Below are 21,351 nucleotides of genomic sequence, written 5' to 3' on the forward strand. Positions count from 1 at the left end.
TCAAGCAAAGTTAAATCAAACCGCTTTTATTAAGGTCCGATGGAAAAACTAACCTCTCCACTTGCTTCCTCATGTTCACCATCTTCCGCCACCACCATTTGCCTAATTACCCCCCAATAAAAACACATGAATCAGTATAAATACTACCACATATGTCAAATTCAACACCAAATCTAGAAACCTCATTGATTGGAAAACTCTTGAACTTAAGTCATGATCAACTCTCAAAAGAACAAAGAAAGACAAATGCCAATAAACACTCCCCGCATCATCTCAACTAACACAAACCTGAAAAGTAAAGCAAAACCCGCGATCATCTCAAATGCCAATAAACACTCCCCGTGATCATCTCAACTAACACAAACTGAAAAGTAAAGCAAAACCAAAGATCATCTCAAATGCCAATAAACACTCCCCCGCATCATCTCAACTAACACAAACAAACCATTTCCATTTCCAACACTCGTCCCCAACACAAGATAAAAGGAGGTAAACTAACCAAACTAACCACTAAACCCTAAACTAACCAAACTCAACATACCTAAATCCTATGCTCCTTCACGATATCGTCCGGCCAATGAACTTGCACGGGTCAAATTGTATGCCTCCATGAACTCGTTTCATTGCATCCTTTGGAATCGCATGATCCACCCAATTGCGGGCTTTGATTGAGCAAAGCGAGAAATTTCATCGACAACGGGTCTTTGTCAAAATTAAAACACAAAACTACATTAGTATATACATTTACATTTATAAAATACCAAAACAAAACAAAGCAAAAATTAACGTTGTAAGATATTAACTCACCAGATTATGATATGGAAGACTCTGTAGGGAGTAGTGACTAAGATGATCAGGGTTTATCATTCGAATATGACTATTGTTTTCGTACCAACTCATGTATCTACTAACACACTCCCATGGATAAGACGGAATGGGTCCTCGTTATTCAAGTTGAATCAAGTGATTCTGCCAATTACTCCAGTAGGAAGACGCAATATTAAATTTCACATCATACCCGCGTCCGGAAGTAGTTCGCGTCGAGGTCTTTGGTTTTGGGGGATCTGAGGGTACAAACTGCATATGACCCAACTGACGCACAACCCTCGCAACATTGTACTACTCGACATTATCAAGAAAGCATATAAATCCCTCGAAAAATGCTATTTCATCCACCGGCCGTGTAGCTCGGACTTCAACATAGGGATACCATTCAACCTGTCAAATAGCATATGATCGAGGAAATTAATCATTAATCACATACTAATAATATTAATTAATAAATAAAACTATTTACATACAAAAATGCTTACATCGGTACAAGTCATATTATCAATGGTGGCTCGGGTATACTTTAATGCAGATGTTGTGCTAGCATAAAAGACCGAGTGGCGAAAGTACCTATTATTAGCGGGACATGCTCAAATGATAGTCCTCATTTGGGTATGGCTGAACACTAGGAAGTACTCATAAATCCATGCCTACATTAATATAGACACCGAAGTTAATATTGTAATAGATAGATAAAATTGACATTGAAAAGAAAAACAAAAAACTAATACACGTAGGAGAGTGAAATAGCCCGAAACACCCTTCACCTTGGCACTTGTGGCAGTCCCAAGACCCCCTGCACAAGTAAGCCGGTAGAAGGTCGCACCCACGCCGTAGTCTCTCGATCTCGGCAAATTTCAAAGCGATCTCGGATAACAAACGGGAACCGCAGTTCGGGCGGCGATGTCGATGAAGGCGGTACATCCAAAGAAAAATAACAGATAAGCTCTCACAACAAACCGCACCTCTTTTTTGGGTTGACGCCTTCTTCACAACAACCCCATTTTCATCACGTAAATCTTCATCTCATTTACCTTCCCAAAAAAACTGCTTCATCAAGAAATCCATCCTAACTTTGGAAGTGAACTTATTGGATTTCATCTCCGCGATCTATCTTATCCATGGGTATGCCAAGATTTTTGTGGAGGAGTCTTTTTATGCGTTTCAAGGTCAAATCGGTGTCCCGAGCCACTTGCTTTGCCTCTGCTCGAACTCCTAAGAGTTGGGAAACATCGTCCAACATGATTGTCATCTCGCCCGCGGCATATGAAACGTGTTGGTCTCGGATGCCACCTCTCCACAAACGCAGAGACCAACACGGGATCGATGCTCAGTATACACCTAAGACCAGAGCACATAAGCCGGTCCTTTGAAGCTCCGTGAAAAGTAGAAACGGTTTGAACACTCTCCTCGATATCCCATTGTACCAACTTGTTTAGGTGCCCATGGCACTTCAACACCCCTCGCCTCCGCCTAAAACAACAAAAACTTAGTATTAATGTATGCACAAGTTTCAGTAATACAAAATTTAAATACTAATAGACACTATATGATAATATTACCTACCCTCCCAAACATCGCGAGCCCGTGCTTTGCATAGTCATACAACGGATGTGACACAACAAGGGCCACCTCCATAAACACCTCTCTTGAACTCCAAGTCATTGTTAGACTTTCTCACAATATTCCTTCGGAGGAATACGTGTACATGGACTTCCTCGTCATCCTCCGTCATCCTCCGCGTCCTCCGTGTCCTCTTCCTCCTCGTCAGTCTCCTCTTCTGCATCATCAACACCCTCTTCTTCACTATCAGCATGACTTAGAACTACACTCTTCCCACGATCCATATTTACGTCATTGTCATCTACATCTACATCTACATCTACATCTATATCTATATCTAAATCTAAATCTACATCTACATCTACATCTACATCACTCATCTCTGTCCCCTTTCTTCTCTTTTGATTTCCTAACTCTACACCACTTACAACATTACTGGGATCATCCGCTTTTCGATCCCCTCTACGAACTGATGCCGAAGTGGTTGTTCTCCTTCCTCTCTTTTTCGGGCTCCTCATCTGACCGAACTACTACTCCCCCACCTAACAACTTCTTAGCACCCGTGGAAAACACTTTTGCTGCATTCTTCACATTCAGATTCTTTGTTCGAGGCATTGCTACAAAATAAATAGGAGTTAAAAATAAGACATTCAACTAATTCAAATTGTTGCAATACCAAGCGTGAAAAACAAAGAACGAAAAATAAAGGCGTGTGCATGCCAATCTATATCTAAGGTGTGCATGTATCTAGGCAAACTATACTCCTCTATTAAATCCCCCCTCCACACACTAACAAAAAAAACCCAATCTAATTCAAGCATGCGAAATCGACTAGGAAAACTTTGCGAGAACGACTCATGTAAAACTTTAAAGCCGCCATGGAGATAATGAACATCGAAAAAAGAAGCACATTTGTAAAACGAAAATAGTCGACGCGGCATAAGAGAAAGACAATATAAGACATGTGTGATTCAGAAAACTAGCAAGTCAGGTAACCTCTTTTAGTTTGTACGCGTGTGAGTTGAAATTTTACAACATCTAAACTTAAAAGAATTTCTTAGGCCATAAGCTTTTATTAAGGGGTGGGACTTTTTCAAAGCCTTTAAAGCTTTGTGGAAATATCGCTGCTAGCAATCAAGGTATGTCATCAAGCATCAATAAACCAACTTTGAAAGCCTGCTTGGCGAAGTTGATTATTTCTTTGAAAGCCTGCCTAATCACTTGAGATCTTTGGGGTGCCCTTAGAATAGAATTCTAAACCCGTGGCGCTTTTGATCAATAGGAAGAGGATTACTCCGCCATGGTGAACGTAACTCTTGGCAACTTCCATCTGCGGCCGTAGCAAAATGACCTTCCAAGACAAGATAAGAAATAGGGTCTCGGCTAACATCGTCATTCCTCTTAATTCGAATGGGACTATACTTGGTCATTGCCGGTACAAAATCCAGATGGATGGAACATTTGTCTACCCCGACTCATAAGCGAAAGTGATAAATGTTAAAGCGGAATCTCAGATTCCTAGATAACATAGGCGACAGTAAATAAGCGTTGACTTCGATCTAAGAAGCATGGCGACGGTCGGCGGCTCTCTCCAACACGAACAACTGGCCTCCCCCTGAAGGACTTAAGGACAAATGCCCGTGTCTAGGTCGAGAGAGGCATAGGTTTATCTAGTCCAAGTAGGCTATATGAAAGAAGGGGAGAATGCCACTTGTCGTTACTAAGTAATATACCTTAAACGCTGCGCGCTAAAAACCCAACCAATTCTACAAGGACTGCTCTATCTCAATCAAGGTACTTATCTCTCCAAGGAGGAGCCTACTAGGCCCCTTCACTCCTGAATGGGTATAGAGATGTCTTCAACAAAGCATGTCCCCCGAAAGGCGACTTTCTGCACCTACCCGCCCCTGCCTAAATTAGATATAAGTTCGATGCGGGTTGGGGGTAAGGCTAAGCCAAACTACCACCTACCCCCGGCGAGGGATGTTGTGAGAGGTAGTACCCTTCTTGGCGAGGAGTACATAAATGATGTAGTCCCCGGATTACGAATATTAGTAACAAGAGATTGGTCTTTTGTAGTGTGATGAGTAACTATAGAGATCGAGGTTGAGATCAAATCACATCTTGTTTTACTAAGGCTTGGTGCTTCGGCCCGAGTAAGATAGCTCTTTCCCTCTTTTGTTTTCATCCCGCATCTTTGGTATGTCTCGCAAGACCCAGCTAAAGTTTAATATAATCCTCATCAAGTTTCCTGGGGACTCTCTCTTTACTTGTAGTTCAGTAACTTTAAGGCGGCGACAAACCGCCGGTGTAAGCACCAGTTCTAACGTGACTTAGAATCGGACCTTGGTTACGTTTTTTGGAATTTTTTGTACTTAAATCATACAAAAATGGGGTTTATTCAACAATTTTGAGTATATATGCCATTTGTTTCCGGATGCAAGCTCATGACCTACGAGTCTCGAGCTCGGCGGTCGAGCTTCACTCGAGCTCGTTTTTTGTAAAACGAGTCGAGTCGAAGTCGAGCTCGAGCTAATTATAATTCAAATCGAAGTCGAAGTTTGAGCACAAAGTGGAGCTTCGACATTGAGTTTGACCTCGGCTCGAACTTCGACTCGAAAACTCACGAGCGAATCTGAGGCATGCCAATACTCGCTCGCTTCGACTTCGATGACCCCCTAATCAAAGGGGGAACAACTGTCGATACTCGATCTTAAGTCTCTAACTCAAAAACTAAATTGAATCAAACATAACATTATATATATATATAAAAAAAGATAGAAAGATAGAACAGTTACCTGACACTACACCATAATAGGATATTTGCAACACGCACATTTTTTGCTTTGCAACGGTTATTTACCGTTAGCAAGTTACCAACGCTACATAAGCGTTGGCAATATTAATAAAAGCGTTGGTTTATTTAAGTGAATTTTAGGAATTAATTGTTAACGCTTAAAAAGCGTTTGTGAAGTGTTACAAATTAAAAACTTAAAACATAATTTTATTTTCTCTCCTCTGTCTCTCTCTCTCACCGCCTCTACACTCTCCAGCCTCCTCCCCTTCTCTCTCTCACAACCGCTACACTCTTCTGTCGCTCTCCCTCTCTCTATTCAATTCAAGAAGCTCAAGGCTCAATACCTTCTCGTACGCATTTCAAAATCCCTAAAATTGAAATTCTTTTTCCTCAAAATCATCATCTCGATCCAGATCCAGTTTATATCATCATCTCGTACGCCGGAGTATGGCCAACAATCTAGCAAACACAAAATATGCTACCTTTCCAAGAGTTTGTGGGCAGCTAGATGAAATTCAGCAATTTTTTATTGACTATCAGTTCACGGAGGTAAGTTTCTTTGGCATTCCTATAATCCTATATGTTTGTCTTCATACAATTTAGTTCGACTTTAGTGACTTTTGTTTTTCTCTGTTGGTTTCCGGCTTTCCCCAATTAATCGCAAGAGAGGGATTACAAGGAACTTATAGTCACCTCAAATCCGTCACATTGTGTGTCAACTTCAAGACTCAAACAAATTCTTCTTTGTTCTTTGCCTATGTAGAAGCGCACCATATCCGGAAGGAATTAGATATTTTTGTGAGTATTTTGTAGTATGTTCTTTTGTGTAATAACTTAAAGTTTGACTAGCAAGTAGGTGCAAAGTTTAGTTATTTGTTCACATACTTTCACTTGCGTTTTCAGGGCCGCTCATAATAGAAAGAATGCTCTTTTGTACAAAGAAGCCTTTTGGAAAGAGCTCCACGGGGAAGTGGAAAATATCTTTACTCAAATTTGAAATTTGTGAGAGCTAGATTTAAGGGAGCTAGATTTTGCAGTTTATTTTAACGACTTGTGTTTGTACTTTCAATTTAGCTACTTATAATCTTGTTTATTACATTGTGGATTTGGAGGTTGTCATTTGTCGGGGAGTTTTAGTGAGGCACATAGATTGTTTTTTGAGTCATGTATCTTACTTTACGCTAGTATTGTTTTATATTTCTTGGAGCTACTTCTTTGAGGGATTATTTTAGACATTTAAGGGAGATTGGTGGTGGTGGTGGGGGATGTTGAGAGATGATGACGTTGCTTTCGTCTTTGCTAGAAGACCACTGTTGTGGCAAATAGAATGGATGACGCGTTGAGAATGTTGGTGGTGGTCAAGGTATTGTTGGAAATTTTGGTGAAATGATTAGAAGAAATGCAGAGAATGTCATTTGCCGGGCTGGAAATGCAAGCAAAGACGTCTTGAGGCACAAGTTGAACAGATGTTTGATGGTTTGGATGATGTTGATGGTGCTGAAGATGTGCCCTTTGATGACCTTGTTGGTATGCAAGGGCCTGTATTTCATTTGGTGGAAAATGCATTCACTGTGAGTCTCTCTTTCCTTCTTTTTTTTTTGGTTTGGTTTAGTGAAATATCTTATTGTCTTTTTTGTTTTTTTGTTTTTTGTTAATTTTGTTTAGGCTTCTCTCATTAAGTTGTGCCCCTATCCAGTTTTTTGTTGTAGATTTTCACTGAATATTTGGAAATATATTCAGTTTCTCATTAACTTAAAATGCAGTTCTAGAATAAGTCTAATCATGCAAGTTTTGGAATGATCCCATTGGAAAACACTGAATTTTGTTATAATGTCGAGTGTTGGTGCATGTGTTTGAGCAGTGAAATATTTTTGTTTTTGTATGTTCTTGGATAAGCTTTAAGCTTTCCTTCTTCCTTGAAATGAGATGGTATCGAACTTTCTCACATGCCTTGCTAGATTGTTGGCTACACTTAATGGAGTTTCCAAATGAAACACTCACCACTTCGTCCCCATCTCCCTCACTTTCCTTTTGCCCTAGCCACCCTTATCTTTCTCTGACCACACACACTCTCACTGGGAGAAACCACGGCGGAATTGTAGCACCTTTCACCATAATTTTCCATGACAGTTGTAGACTTTTACCAGGTAGCACACAACACATATATTGAATATAATTCCGCAGTGCACATTTTTTAACTCTCTCGCTTTCACTCATTATATTCTATTTATTTTGTTTATTAACTATTGTTTCGTGCTGAACTAATAAGTAGTTGAAACTAGAAAGGAGTTGACTTCGCGAACCTGGCTAAAGTATGATAATCAGTTTTCCAAACCATACTCTTGGAGTTTTATTGATGCGCTTTACTAAAAGGAATTGTGCTTGATTATGTGTTCGGGAATCTCTAAGATTTGTTTATTTGGGTATTGGATCTGCAGCGCAACATTCTATACCTACTATCTATCTATGTAAAGAGTTTGCCCTTAAATGCTTGATCTCGAAGTCGAGGAAGAGTTCAAAACTTTTGGGAAAATCAGACCAAATGGTATACAAGTCGGAAGTACTAATATATACTCTCCTCATTCCTTAATTAACATTTGTCAAACATATCATGGGTTGCATTTTTTTTTTTTTAATGTGGTTTTGGTTCTCTATTGGTTGTTACTTTCGGCCAAGGAGGGATTACGTTTTGGATTTGTTGAGTTTGAGTCATTGGAGTCCGTGAAAAGTACTGATACCTTGGTACTGGATTGGTGCTAGAGCATTGGTTGGATACGTTGTACTCTTTAACATCATCTTCACTCTGTCCCTTGCATATCTTAACAAGATCGATACCTTACTTTCTTGACAATGAAGCGATCGATTTCTTACCTCGATTAATCGTCAATAGTTGGGACATCACAAGCAGTTAAATGCGAGAAAGCTACCGAAAAAGAAGCATCACGAATAGAACTGGTGAAATTGAAGGTGTTGAACTATCATCCAAAGGAAAGAGATCTTTGAAGCAATCAAACAATTTTGGTAAGTTGAATCTGTTTCGGTATTTTACATTTGCTATTTCCACCACGTAATTTTCATCTAACCTCTTGGATTGCCATCGTAATGAAATTACACCAAGCGGTGTTCATTCAGTGGGTCCGCTATAATTGACACAAGTGGTGAAGGTAGTCGAGCAAAGAAAGGAATGGTTCTCCCATTTACACCTCATTCCATCACATTTGAAGATATTAAATATTACGTAGACATGCGATTGGTAAGTGAAGTACCAATTATGGTTTAGTACTGAACCTTCATTCGGTATTCTCCGTGTTTGTAAAGTAAAAATGTAATAAAAGTAAGCCTACAGGAGATGAAAGTCCAAGGTATAGAAGAAGATCGACTTATGCTTACGAAGGGCATAAGTGGGTGGTGCGTTCGGGCCGAGTCCTTACGGCACTAATGGGTGTCGATGGAGGCGAGGTAAGACCATATTGATGGGCGTGTTGGCTAGAAGGAAAACCGGTGGATATATAGATGGAACAATCACCATATCCGGTTATCCAAAGAACCGAGGAAACCTTTGCTCGAATTTCGAGACTCTTGTGAGCGGACAAATATCCACTCTCGAATTGAATGTAACGGTTCACGAGTCCTTAGTATATTCGGCATGGCTTCGGCTACCTCACGAAGTTGATTTAGCAACTAGAAAGGTTTGTTGCTTTCAGTTCATTGTGTCTTTCTTATGCTCTTTAGGTATACATAGTATTATCTAACTTCGGAAATCTAATGTCGCAGATGTTTATTGAGGAAGGCATGGAACTTGTTGAACTGAAATCACTTTCGAGGAGCACTAGTAGGGTTGCCCGGAGTGAATGGGCTCTCAACGAGCGTATCAGTCAAAAGCGGCTCACTATTGCGGTTGAGCTGGTTGCCAATCCCTCCATAATTTTCATGGATGAACCAACCTCTGGACTTGATGCCGAGCGGCTGCTATTGTGATGAGGACCGTGAGGAACACGTGGACCACAGGGAAGAAGCGTGGTGTGCACCATTCACCAGCCTAGCATTGACATTTTGAGGCGTTTGATGAGGTATGAGATTGTCAATGACAGCGGTGTCGATTACATTTTGACATTATAGGGTGGGGTTTCAAGGACTCAAAAGATTGACATACATATACTAGTTATTATTGACAAATTTGACACACCAAGACAATTGTCACGGAGTTCGGATCCCGACCCAAGCATTACGGGGTTGAGTCACGCATACATATATATCTGTACAACTAAAGGTGGGTAAGTATTAAGTCTTTCTACATGCTTGCAGCTCTTCCTAATGAAATGAGGAGGAGAAGAAATATATGTTGGACCATTGGGGCGCAATTCTTGCCATCTAATTAAGTACTTTGAGGTGAGGACACATGGAAATTGCCTGTTGAGTTCTTGGTTTTATCACTCGTGACTTTTGTACTGTACTGAACAACTTGATTTTATTTTTCAAGAGTGTTAATGGAGTCCCAAAGATACGAGATGGATACAATCCGGCAACATGGATGTTGGAGGTGACAACTGCTGCACAGGAGGAGGAGACTATCCTGCACAGGAGGAGACTATTGGAGCAAAGATATTGGTGTTAGCTGGAAAGGCAGGAGGAAATTGGTGATGGAGCTAATCTAACGATATCATTTTCTGGGGAACTTTTATAAAATGCTGAGGAGCTTATCAGGTCGGGATTGCACCCGAGTGAAATTATTAGTGGATACACTAAAGCTATTGCTAAGGTTTGTATTTATATTTGGAAAGAACTCATCTTGATAAAGTGTATGAATTGAGACTTTTTTGTATATTTATTTTTTAGGCAATTGAACTTTTAGATGAGTTGGTAGAGGAAGGTTGAGATTATGGATGTAAGGAACAAGGATGAAGTTGTTCTCCGCATGAAAGTTGTTGTTGCTAGTAAACAATATGGCCAAGAAGATATTTTGTGCCCTCTAATTGCTGATGTAAGTATGGTCATTATTTGTTGACCATCGGTACTAGTATCATAATTGTTATTATTATAACTAATTACTATTTTTAAGGTTTTGTTCCAATTCGGAAGTTTACTTTGCAGACTTGTAAAGTTGTAATTTTGGCCTTGATTAAGCTTGCACATAAAGCAATGTGGCTACAAAATATGAGAAATTAATTTTTTTTTTATTAGCAACCCATCAGCAACGGTTTATAACCGTTACAAATGATTTTTAAATTATTTTTTTTAAATTAACAAATAACTTTGCAACGGTTAAGAACCGTTGGTAATATTTTTAACATATTACTAACGCTTATTGACCGTTGGAAATCTCTGTTTGCAACGCTTATTAACCGTTGCAAATATTCCCAACGCTTTACTCACGCCATATTTGCAACGCTTAAAAAGCGTTGCGAAAATTATTAGCAACGGTTTTTTGCCGTTGCAAATAGCCAGTTATGGTGTAGTGTGAAACAGAGCTATATATTTATTTTGAATCAAGCAAGCAATACTCCAGTCGATATGGCCTCAAATAAAAATCTAGTGATACACATACACACACAAAAGAGAAAAAGGAAACTGAATAACTCTTCTATTAATTAGTGTATTTAGCTCTGACTTTGGAAAACTCAATTTTCTGCACTTTGTTGCTAAATAGTGGGATATTATGTATCAAGATTGTATTGTGTGGATAAGATTTTTGGGGTGTTTGCTTAGTTGGATCTGCTATTGGATTTCTCTTGTTCTCTATGTGTGAGTTACCTAAATCTACTTTGCTTAACAAACGTTTTCTTTACTAATAATGTACTAACATAAAAGAATGAGTGTTTACATTTGGTGTGTGAAAAGGATGCTATTCTATGATATCCTTCCTCTGCCATGAATGTCGACCTATAAGCTGTCGGCGCTTTGCTAGAATGCTACCCTACATTACTGAAAATATCCCAAATAAATAATATATGTGATGTCGAATTAGTGCTCAACTGGTGTCTTGTCATCTTTTCACCTTTGATCGATCTGTATGAACTCTATGTTGAATTTGGTATCGTTTCTACATTTCTCTCGATCACATCTTTGTTGGAAGATTTAGACTTTGGATTCGGTTAGCTTTTTGAGAAATATTTCGGAATAAGGTTTGTGACTTTGTAAAACTTAAAGATTTAATTTAGTTGGTGAGATCGGTACCATAAACTAGTAATCGATGAGAATTTGAAGAGTAGTAACTTCGATTAGTTACCTTTGAGAGTTTATCGGACGTTGAAGTGTTCGATTTACTATGTATTGGTGCCGATCGGTTAAGCTGAAACACAATAAGCATCTAAGTATATTGGTTGTATATAAAGCACAGGACGCTTTGGCTTGATTCGGGGAAAATGAATTGGTCATTAGTTCACATAAGGGTTTGTTGTACTTTCGTAGTACCTAGCCTTATTCACCGCTTCTCGGAAGGAAGCGCCCAAGTAGCAGGATTGACTCCTCGCGATAAGCCAAAGTGATGATGAAACATTCAATCGAAAGTCCAAGATATAGCCCAAATAAGTCTAATTTGGATTGGCAGTCGGTTTGACAACATATGACAAAATGATCATAACTTTCTCTAGAAACCTTTGTTTTGCTTAACCGTAGAATTTGGTTGGAAACTAGACTTCATGAGCTTTTAGTGGTGGTGTGTGTTATGTATGGAGAAACGTCATGTTCAGATTCAAGTTTGACTTTAAACTTAGAAGAAAATCAGGAATAGTTTTAATGCTTGTCTCTTCGCATCCGAAGTTTGTATTTAGCTATAAATTCTCTAAGACTTGTAATGGAAGTAGAGCAGTATTTGAATGAAGATATAGGACTTTTATTGAGAAGAAGTGGTTCTTCTTGGTGAAACAACTCTTATCTCTTTGGTGGATTCCATAGAGTGGTGAGTTCTAGCAACACAACTCTTATAGGGCAGCGAGTTCTTTGTTTTCTCTTAGTTTGTGCTTGTATTTACTTCCTATTACACCATTCTAAATGGTGTCACAAAGAGCTTGTCTAACTTCACTTCTCTGATTATCAATTGATTTATCCTTCCTGAGTTTGGTGAATGCAAAACTTCGATATCATTTGATGTGGATCTTACGGAACGTATCTATATATATCTGCTATACTTGCGAAAATATAAATTTTGTTATACTCGAAATCTTGTGAAACTTGTGTTAGATGGATGACCACTAGCTAGGTTCAGCTTTATTTTGGTTTTCATGCATTCTTAACTTCACTAAAAGAATGGGTGATATCAACAGAATGGGTGATATCAACAGGGAAAGTACAAAATGGGTGTCTAGAATTCAAAAGAATTGAATCAAACATAACATTATATATATATATATAAAAAAAAAAAAAAAGATAGAAAGATAGAACAGGTTTACAAAAGCGAGCTATATATTTATTTTGAATCAAGCAAAGAAAGATACTCGGTCGATATGGCCTCAAATAAAAATCTAGTGATATCAACAGGAGAGACAATAAGTTCATAACTTCATTGTTTGATTTAATGATTTATTTATTTTGAACTTGGATAAACATAACATTGATGTCTCTGTCTCCATTTCTATAAATCAAAAAAATTAAAAATATAAATAACTTAAACAGTCAAAAATCCCAATGTATATAAACAGTGTAAATAACTTAAACATCAAAACTCTGACAGAGTTCACCGAATATGTTACTTCACCGAAAACTCTGACAGAGTTCACCGAATATGCTACTTCACCGAACTCTGATAGAGTTCACCGAACTCTAACAGAGTTCACCGAATATGTATTTGTCACCGAACTCTGACAGAGTTCAAAACTCTGAAAGAGTTCAAAACTCTGATAGAGTTCGGTGAACTCTGACAGAGTTCAAAACTCTGATAGAATTCAAAACTCGGCCGAGTTCACGAATATGCTAGTTCATCGAACTTCTGGCGGGGAGTTCAAAACTCGACGAATCACGACATGAAGAATAACGACGAGTTCCCGAACTCTAAAAGAGTTCAAAACTCTGACAGAGTGGGGGTTCACCGAATATGCTACTTCAACGAACTCTGACAGAGTTCACCGAACTCTGAAAGAGTTCAAAACTCTGACAGAATACGACAGAGTTCAAAACTCTGACAGAGTTCACCGAATATGCTACTTCAACGAACTCTGACAGAGTTCAAAACTCTGACATAATACGGCATGAAGAATACGACAGAGTCCACCAAACTCTGACAGAGTTCAAAACTCTGACAGAGTTCAAAACTCTGACAGAATATGGCATGAAGAATACGACAGAGTTCACCGAACTCTGACAGAATACGGCATTTTCACTATTGCAGTTTGATGGACAAATACTCGTCAAAATCATCTATCCGCTTAGTATACTCATACGGAAAAAAAATGGTTACTCCAGCTCCTCAAAAGCAGAGACAAGTCTGAGTCGTACTTACAAGTTTACAAGGACTAAAATACTACAAGATACAATGCACTTTTTTCTGAACCAATTGATACAATGTACATCAAGTAACTAACCAATTTATACAAAGTAGAGAATAAAATGTGTTAATGGAAGCATACCTTAATTGGAACTCGAGAGAGAGTGAAGTTTAGAGAGCTCAGGTGGTTGTTAATGGCGATGGAAATATGTAATTACTATAGTCGATCTGTTTATTTTTTTGCTAGATCTGTTTTTTTAGGTGGTTGTTAATGGCGATGGAATTGGGTACTGATAAAGTCGATCCCTCTTTTTTTTTTGCTAGATCTGTTTTTTTAGGTGGTTGTTAATGGCGATGGAATTGGGTACTGATAAAGTAGATCAGTTATTTTTTTTTGTTAGATCGGTTTTTTTTTTTTTTTTGAGAAGATGATGAGGAAAATACATTTTTACCCTCATTGAGATCTTCAGATCTTGAGGGCGGATCCGACGGCTCTAGAGAAGAGTGAGATAAGGGTGTCACTATAAGAGTGGCACCCTAGACAAACCGATATATATATATATATATATAACAGGTTGGCTCTTAAGCGGACTCTGAACTACGTATTTTGAACGGACTCACACTCAAAAAGAAATCTCATGTGAGGAAAGAAACTGAAAAAACCCACGCACCTCACACTAAAAAAGAAAGAATATAGTAAAAAAAAATGGAAATAAACCCCCAATATTCTATCTTTTCTCTCACCACTCTCTCTCTCTCTCTTCTGGTTCTTTCTTTCCGTTTTCTCTCGTCTCTCCTGTCTTGCTCCATATTAACAAAACCATAAAGAAAGCTTTGCCCTTTATAACGTGTCTCTCTCGTGATTGTTTATTTTTACCAAACAAAATTGACATGGAATACGAAATAATGGTGTTTGATGTTGATAGGTGGATATTAGACTGTGAAAATTCGAAAGAATTGAGCGTGTTTTGAGGATTTATAGATGGTGGTGGTCACTTAGAGGCGTTTTGGGCGTCATTTCTACAAAGAAAATTCGATTGGTTCAAGTACCTCAAAGTAGTTGAGCTAGTTCACTAATGGCAATTTGTTGCTCATGATTTATCGGATGACTTCGATTTGTTAGTTTCGTTGGGTTTGGTTTGCCTGAACTTGGAATTATTGAGACTGAAAATAATATAGTTGGCTTGAAGAATTAGCACCAACGCTCAAGCAAAAGAGCTAAGTGCAAAGAATCAATCAAGACCTTTAATACCTTATTCAACGAAGCCTCACTCAATTATTTACTAAGCACAAAACTCCACGCAGTGAACCAAGCAGAAAACTTCAAGTAGGCAGTGAACCAATTGCAATATCAAAAAAGAAAAAGAGATTCCTCTACAACTACAACTATTTAGTAACGGAACGATCGCACACAATAGCAACAAAATAAAGAAGAAAACGCTGGTGGTGGTGGCTGGAGAAAACAAGAGTATACAGCGGAGTTGCGAGGCGGCAAACAACCACGATGATTGAATTTGAAAATTTGAAGAGAAGAACAGTGGCAACGACTGAATAAAAGAATGTAGTGGTTGCTAAAGTAGATTCAATAACTCAATTAGAGTTTACCAAAACTTATACTTTGCTCCATAAAATACGATCAGATCTTGTTGCTTTTCACTAATCTAAAATCAACACTAACTGATGTTGGAGCTGACATAATAATAAAAAGATTCACATACTAATGCTTTAAAATTTATTTAGTTGATCATTTTTTTTAGTTCCGGATGACATTGAGGCATTAGCGCAAGTGCAATATATTCATATGACACTACCACCTTTTGTATCTCTAAATGGTATCGAGCGCAATTTAAGTTTTGTTTCTTTTCTTTTTATTTTGAATATAGAGTTGTTAATATGGAGAGGAAAGAGAACCAGATAGAGAAAGACATAATAGAGAATATTAAGGACTAGGGAGAGAGAGAAAATAAGAGGTTAGTTATTTCCTTTTATTTCCCTATTTTTATTGCGTGGGTTTCTAAATTTCTTTCACACGTGAGATTTATTTTTGTTTGTCAAGTCCGTTTAAGGACATCCTTTAGAAAGGGCTGTGTGTATATATATATATATATATATATATATATATATATATATATATATATATATATATATATATATATATATATATATATATATATATATATATATATTTTTTTATTTTTCCATTTCTTACTCCACCTTATCTTTGCCATGTAGTATACGATTAATATGTGGAGGTAATTTCTCTTGGGTATCGTGCTTTGGTGTTGTGATTGGGCTCAAATCTTACTCCTTTCTAAGCAAGATTTGATAGAGATTACATGTTACGATGTCTTCTTAATCTAGACTCATTTCAATCTTAGTATTGGTTGTGAAAATATATGGACAATAATGATCTGAATGAAGATGCAACCATTTGGCGGGTTCAATATGTAAAAATGAAATTATGGATAGATTTGTGCATGGTTTTTCTTAATACAGAAGGTGGTGTATGAATGGGCAAATAATGCGGCTGAATTGAGAATACTTGCATGTGTATAGAAAGCTGGAATTTTTGGGTTATATAAGTGTTTACTTGGAGCTCGGTTGTTCTTCAGAGTTCAAGAAGTAAAGTTATTTCAATAAGCTACGTATATGAGCTTCAACACCAACAAGTTTCTATCTTCCTCAAAGAACCCAACTTCTATTGAACTTCGATCTTGTTACAAATTTTGCCTTAAAAATGAAGATGTCGTACACATATCCTCCTATGATCACCAGTTCCGAGAAAATGGAGAGTAAATATGTGGGCTACAATAAGATGACTCCTTTTGGTCGTGTTCTGGGTGGTAGGTTGAATCTAGGCACAATCAAATCAGCACTTGATAAAGCATGACACCATTTCATAGAAGAAATAGTTTATTATAAAGGAGAAATCTTTCATATTATGATGGAGTCTTAGGAGCAAGTGGATGCTCTACTTCTGGGTCAGCCTTGGATTGTAGCTCATCACATTTTTCAGATCATTCCATGGACAGAATTTTATGAAACAAAGGAGTTGAATTTCTCAAAGTTTTATGTGTGGATGCATTTAAGCCACTATCCTTATGTGTACCTAGATAAGGAAATAATTGAAGGCATTCTGGTGGAATCTGGCTATTTTGGCATGTCTCATCTCAAATATTTAGAGATATATCCTAAGACTAACTATGTTCGAGTTAAAGTGTTGTTTGATGTTCATGAACCAATTCCTGCAGGCTTCCTTTTGTCGGAATCAATTAATGGTGTTGACTGCATTCCTTTTATGTTCGAGTACCTGCCAGCTTTTTGCTTCAAGTGTGGTTTTATAGGGCATCATTTCGCAGCCTGCAAGGTAACAAATGAATGTCATGGGAATGAAGTTAGAATTTCACCAAGCGGACAATGGTTTGAGTTTTACTCTTCCAAAACTCAACTTATTCCAAAACCCATTGGAGAACGATATGTGTTTGACTTTTCTCTATTGTTTGGTATTGACCTTAATCAACCACTTCTTCCTTTGATTAAAAATTTGGTTGATTCTTCTGTCAACTACCCTCCAAGTTAGTTTCTCTAACTGTTGAACCAACAAAAGGACCCATGATAGTTGATATGTCATCACCTAAGGTGAATTGTACTGATGGTCCAAGTAATGAACATGTATGACTATCTGCACCAGATCATTTGCCTCTAAATGTTAAAGCACATAACCCTGGGCAAATGGGTTTTTCTACTCAAATGTCTTATCAGATTTTTCATCCGTTGGCTGAAGTTGAATGCCCTCCAGGTTTCACGCAGATTTCTAATGATCTTAAGAACCTACACTTTATTGATTTGTCTCAATTACATGACCACACTGTGCAAGAAGGGGTTTATTCTTTTAAAAGATAGGAAATATCACAAGGGGTTGCAGGTATAGAGTTGCTGAAAAAGGAAAAGGAGAAGTTCAATGACATGGTAGAAAGTTTCTTTGCTGAGGATCGAGATGCTTGAAGGAAAACTCCAGTGCATGAAGAACAAAATGTGGTTGTTATTCATCCCAACATTGTGACTAAGGCTTTTGCTGACAAGGGCAAACAAAGTCAGTCGGTTAAGGGTTCTTGCCGTAAGCAGACCCCAAGGAAGCCATGAGTCTTTTATCTTGGAATTGTTGAGGGAGTGGGCGACCCTCGATGATGGAGGAACTGAAAAAGAAAATCAATGATGTTAAGCCTTTATTTATGTTTGTTATGGAGACTAAGTGTTCTGTAAATAAAGGAGTTAGTTTAATTAGAAGGTTAGGGGATTTTGAGTCTTTTGTTGTACCGAGCCAAGGGTTGTCTGGTGGCTTGTACATCTTTTGGGAACGAAGTGTAGTTGTCGAAGTTATTATGTCCGAGTCCTGGTTCATTCACTGTACACTTACGTACTGTTAAAGTTAATGGAGTAAGTGAATGTTTTTTTTTGTCGTGTGTATATGGTAACTCAAAGCATAGTACAAAATATCAGGATATGGCAAAATATTGATCCCTGATTTATGGATATGTATCGTGAATATATCATTCTTTTTGGAGATATTTGACATTATTTCATATGCAAATATCATGAATATATATATAATATCGATAAATATCGTAGATATTATGGATATTTTTTGATATATCAGGATATATAATTTATATTTATTTGAAATATAATAATAAATATTAAATAAAATTGTTACCTACACAAAATATCGTAAAATATTCCAAAATATCACTAAATATCACAAATATCACAAATATCGTTGAAATATCGTGAATATTTGTAGTCTTATATATCTCTAAACATATCGTGATATTAATATATCTTTTGTTGAAATATGGATATATATCACAAAATATCGCAATATATCATGATATTTTGTACTATGACTCAAAGTCCTTTATTCGGAGATTGCAGTGGAATGTCCTTGCTATGTTTAAACATACAAATGATGAACCATGGTTGCTAATGTGTGATTTTAATGAGGTAACATGTCAAGAAGAAACGTGTGGTGGCAAACAATTCAATTATTCCAAAGTCAGGCCTTGCTTAGATATGATTGATGCTTGTGAGTTGTTGGATTTGGGTTTTGTTAGTAACATTTACACCTAGACTAATAGACAGAATGGTCGCAATAGAATCTGGGAAAGAATTGATAGAATGTTGGCAAATGAAGCTTGGAGTTCATGATTCACAGCTTGTAGAGTTTTACATAAGATAGCCACAAGTTCAGATCACAAATTCTTGATTTTAAAATTGATACAAGAAAGGGTAAATGTAAGACGACCTTTCAAGTTTGAAGTAATGTGGACGCAACATGGAGGATGTTAGGAGCAAATAACAAATGTTTTTCAACATGAGTGTTATGGTTCTCCTTTGTTTGTATTACGTAAAAAGCTTCACAAATGCCAAAAAAAATTAAGATGGTGGAATAGACATGTGTGTTGGAAAGGTTGAGCAGAAGTTGAATGTGGTCAAACAGACATTGATTGAAATCCAAAGTTTAATAGAGAATGCAAATGCTACAGAGGAGTTATTTCTTGCAGAAAATGAGTTGATAGTGGAACATAATGATATCCTTGTGCAACAAGCAAATCATTGGGGCCAAAAAGCTTGTTTAAATTGGTTCCAATTTGGAGATCAAAACACTCGATTTTTTCACACTATGGTGAACTGCAGAAGGCCGGGAAAGAAATTTTATACATTAAATCAGAGATCGAAATGGTGGCATTCTAACAAAAAGGAGACAGATTGGTGATAGGCTCAAGGAATTTTTTGAGTACACTATGTCTACTTCTGAACCTGATTTTATGTCACAGATATTCAATGCTGAATCGCCATGTCTTGATGAGGGGGAAAAATAATTTTGCTAAAAGGAGTTGATAATGATGAAATTGTTGCTGCTCTTAAACATATGAAGCCATTTAAGTCTCCAGGACCGGATGGTTATCAGGCATTATTTTTTTAGTATTTATGGCATTTGGTGGGTGATCAAGTATGTGAGGCAGTAACGTCTTTTTTCCTCAATGGCTCATTTTCACTCTAGCTCAATCATTCCTTCATTGCATTAATTCCAAAAATCATGAATCCATCTCTACCATAGCATTTTAGACCAATTAGTTTAACTAATGTGGTTTACAAAATTATCTCGAAGATTATTGTCAACAGATTGAGGCCTATCATTTAGCGATTTGTTGGTCCATTTCAGACTGCTTTCTTACCCAAAAGATGTATTCATGACAATGTTTTGCTTGCCAATGAGTTCTATCACAAGATCAGAAGACATGGAAACAGGAAAGCCAAGTTTTTTGCTCTAAAGATTGATATGCTGAAGGCTTATGATAAAATTGAGTGGAGTTTTCTAAGATTAATTGATGCTTACCAAGTTTGATTTCCTTGTAGATTGGATCAATAAGATAATGTTCTGTGTCCAAAATGTATCTTATATATTATGTGCTTACTAAACGGTGTTGCACATGGTTTCTTTAAGCCTTCGAGAGGATTAAGACAGGGAGGTCAACTTTCTCCCTATGTTTTCATATTGTGTTATGATATTTTATCATTGAATTTCTTGAAACTTCACAGAGATGGACTGATTCATGGGTGCAAATTGGGGAGAAATTGTTAGCCAGTGTCTCATTTAATGTACGCGGATGATCTTTTGGTGCTAGGTAATTATGGATTTGATGAGCAGTATCAATTGAACAAGATATTAAAGGAGTATTGCAGAGTATTGGGTTAGACTATTAACAGAACCAAGTCTCAAATCATACATCATCCAAAGTTGCATTGGAGGTTTGTGTACTTTCTGCAGAGAAGTTTCAGTATGCTTTCTACTTCTGTAGTGCCAACGTATTTGGGTGTACCTACTCTTACTGGTAAGGGTAGAGTTCAGAAGTTCAATCATTTACTTGAGAGATTTCAAAGGAAGCTTGCAAGGTGGAAAGCCAATTGTTTATCTAAGGCAGGGCGACTCACTTTGGTCAATGCAGTTTTATCTGCGTTACCAACTCATTCCATGTCATGTACTATTTTGCCTGCACAGATAGTTGATAGAATGGATATTATCTGAAGATCTTTCCTATGGGGACATACACCTTCAACCAAGAAACTTCATTCATTATTTTCCATGGCGCTTAGCATGCACTTCGAAACAAAATGGAGAATTGGGTATAAAGGAGCTTCAATTACAAAATTATGTTTTACTTGCAAAGAAGGCATGATATTTACTTAATCCAACATCATTATGGGCTCAACAAATGCAACAGAGGTACTTTCACACTGCCAGTTTCTTGAGAAGGCATGATATTTACTTAATCCAACATCATTATGGGCTCAACAAATGCAACAGAGGTACTTTCACACTGCCAGTTTCTTGAAGGCTGAAGTTAAAGCTAGTTCATCATTAATATGGAAAAGAATTTGCGAAACATGAAGGATTATCAATGCTGGCTTGTTTTGGAATATGGGGAAAGGTACTTCTATTAGAGCATGGGAGGACAAATGGATTCCTCATTCAGATGATATGCAGGTACTTACTGGCAAACCTCCTGACTGTCCATTCAAGCTTGTTTATGATTTTATCGACATGGATACCACAATTGGGATTGAAATAGGCTAAATGAATTTTGGCCTTTGGAATATGTTGAAAGAATTGTTTCAATTCCTATTACACCAAATGATGAGGATACTTTGGTTTGGAAATGGGCGAAATCTAGAGAATATT

General features: G+C 37.4%; 1 protein-coding gene across 1 annotated transcript; it reads left to right on the forward strand.

The window, feature by feature from the left end:
• Nucleotides 1–10,070: 10,070 nt before the first annotated feature.
• Nucleotides 10,071–20,697, forward strand: LOC147492717 (uncharacterized). The gene is made up of 4 exons (XM_086567606.1): nucleotides 10,071–10,172; nucleotides 19,834–20,010; nucleotides 20,211–20,270; nucleotides 20,440–20,697. The coding sequence occupies exons 1-4, from the start codon at nucleotides 10,071–10,073 to the stop codon at nucleotides 20,695–20,697; spliced, it is 597 nt and encodes a 198-aa protein (XP_086423732.1).
• Nucleotides 20,698–21,351: the final 654 nt, after the last annotated feature.

This window comes from Coptis chinensis, chromosome 6 (genome assembly GCF_015680905.1).
Source record: "Coptis chinensis isolate HL-2020 chromosome 6, ASM1568090v1, whole genome shotgun sequence".
NCBI lineage: Eukaryota > Viridiplantae > Streptophyta > Magnoliopsida > Ranunculales > Ranunculaceae > Coptis > Coptis chinensis.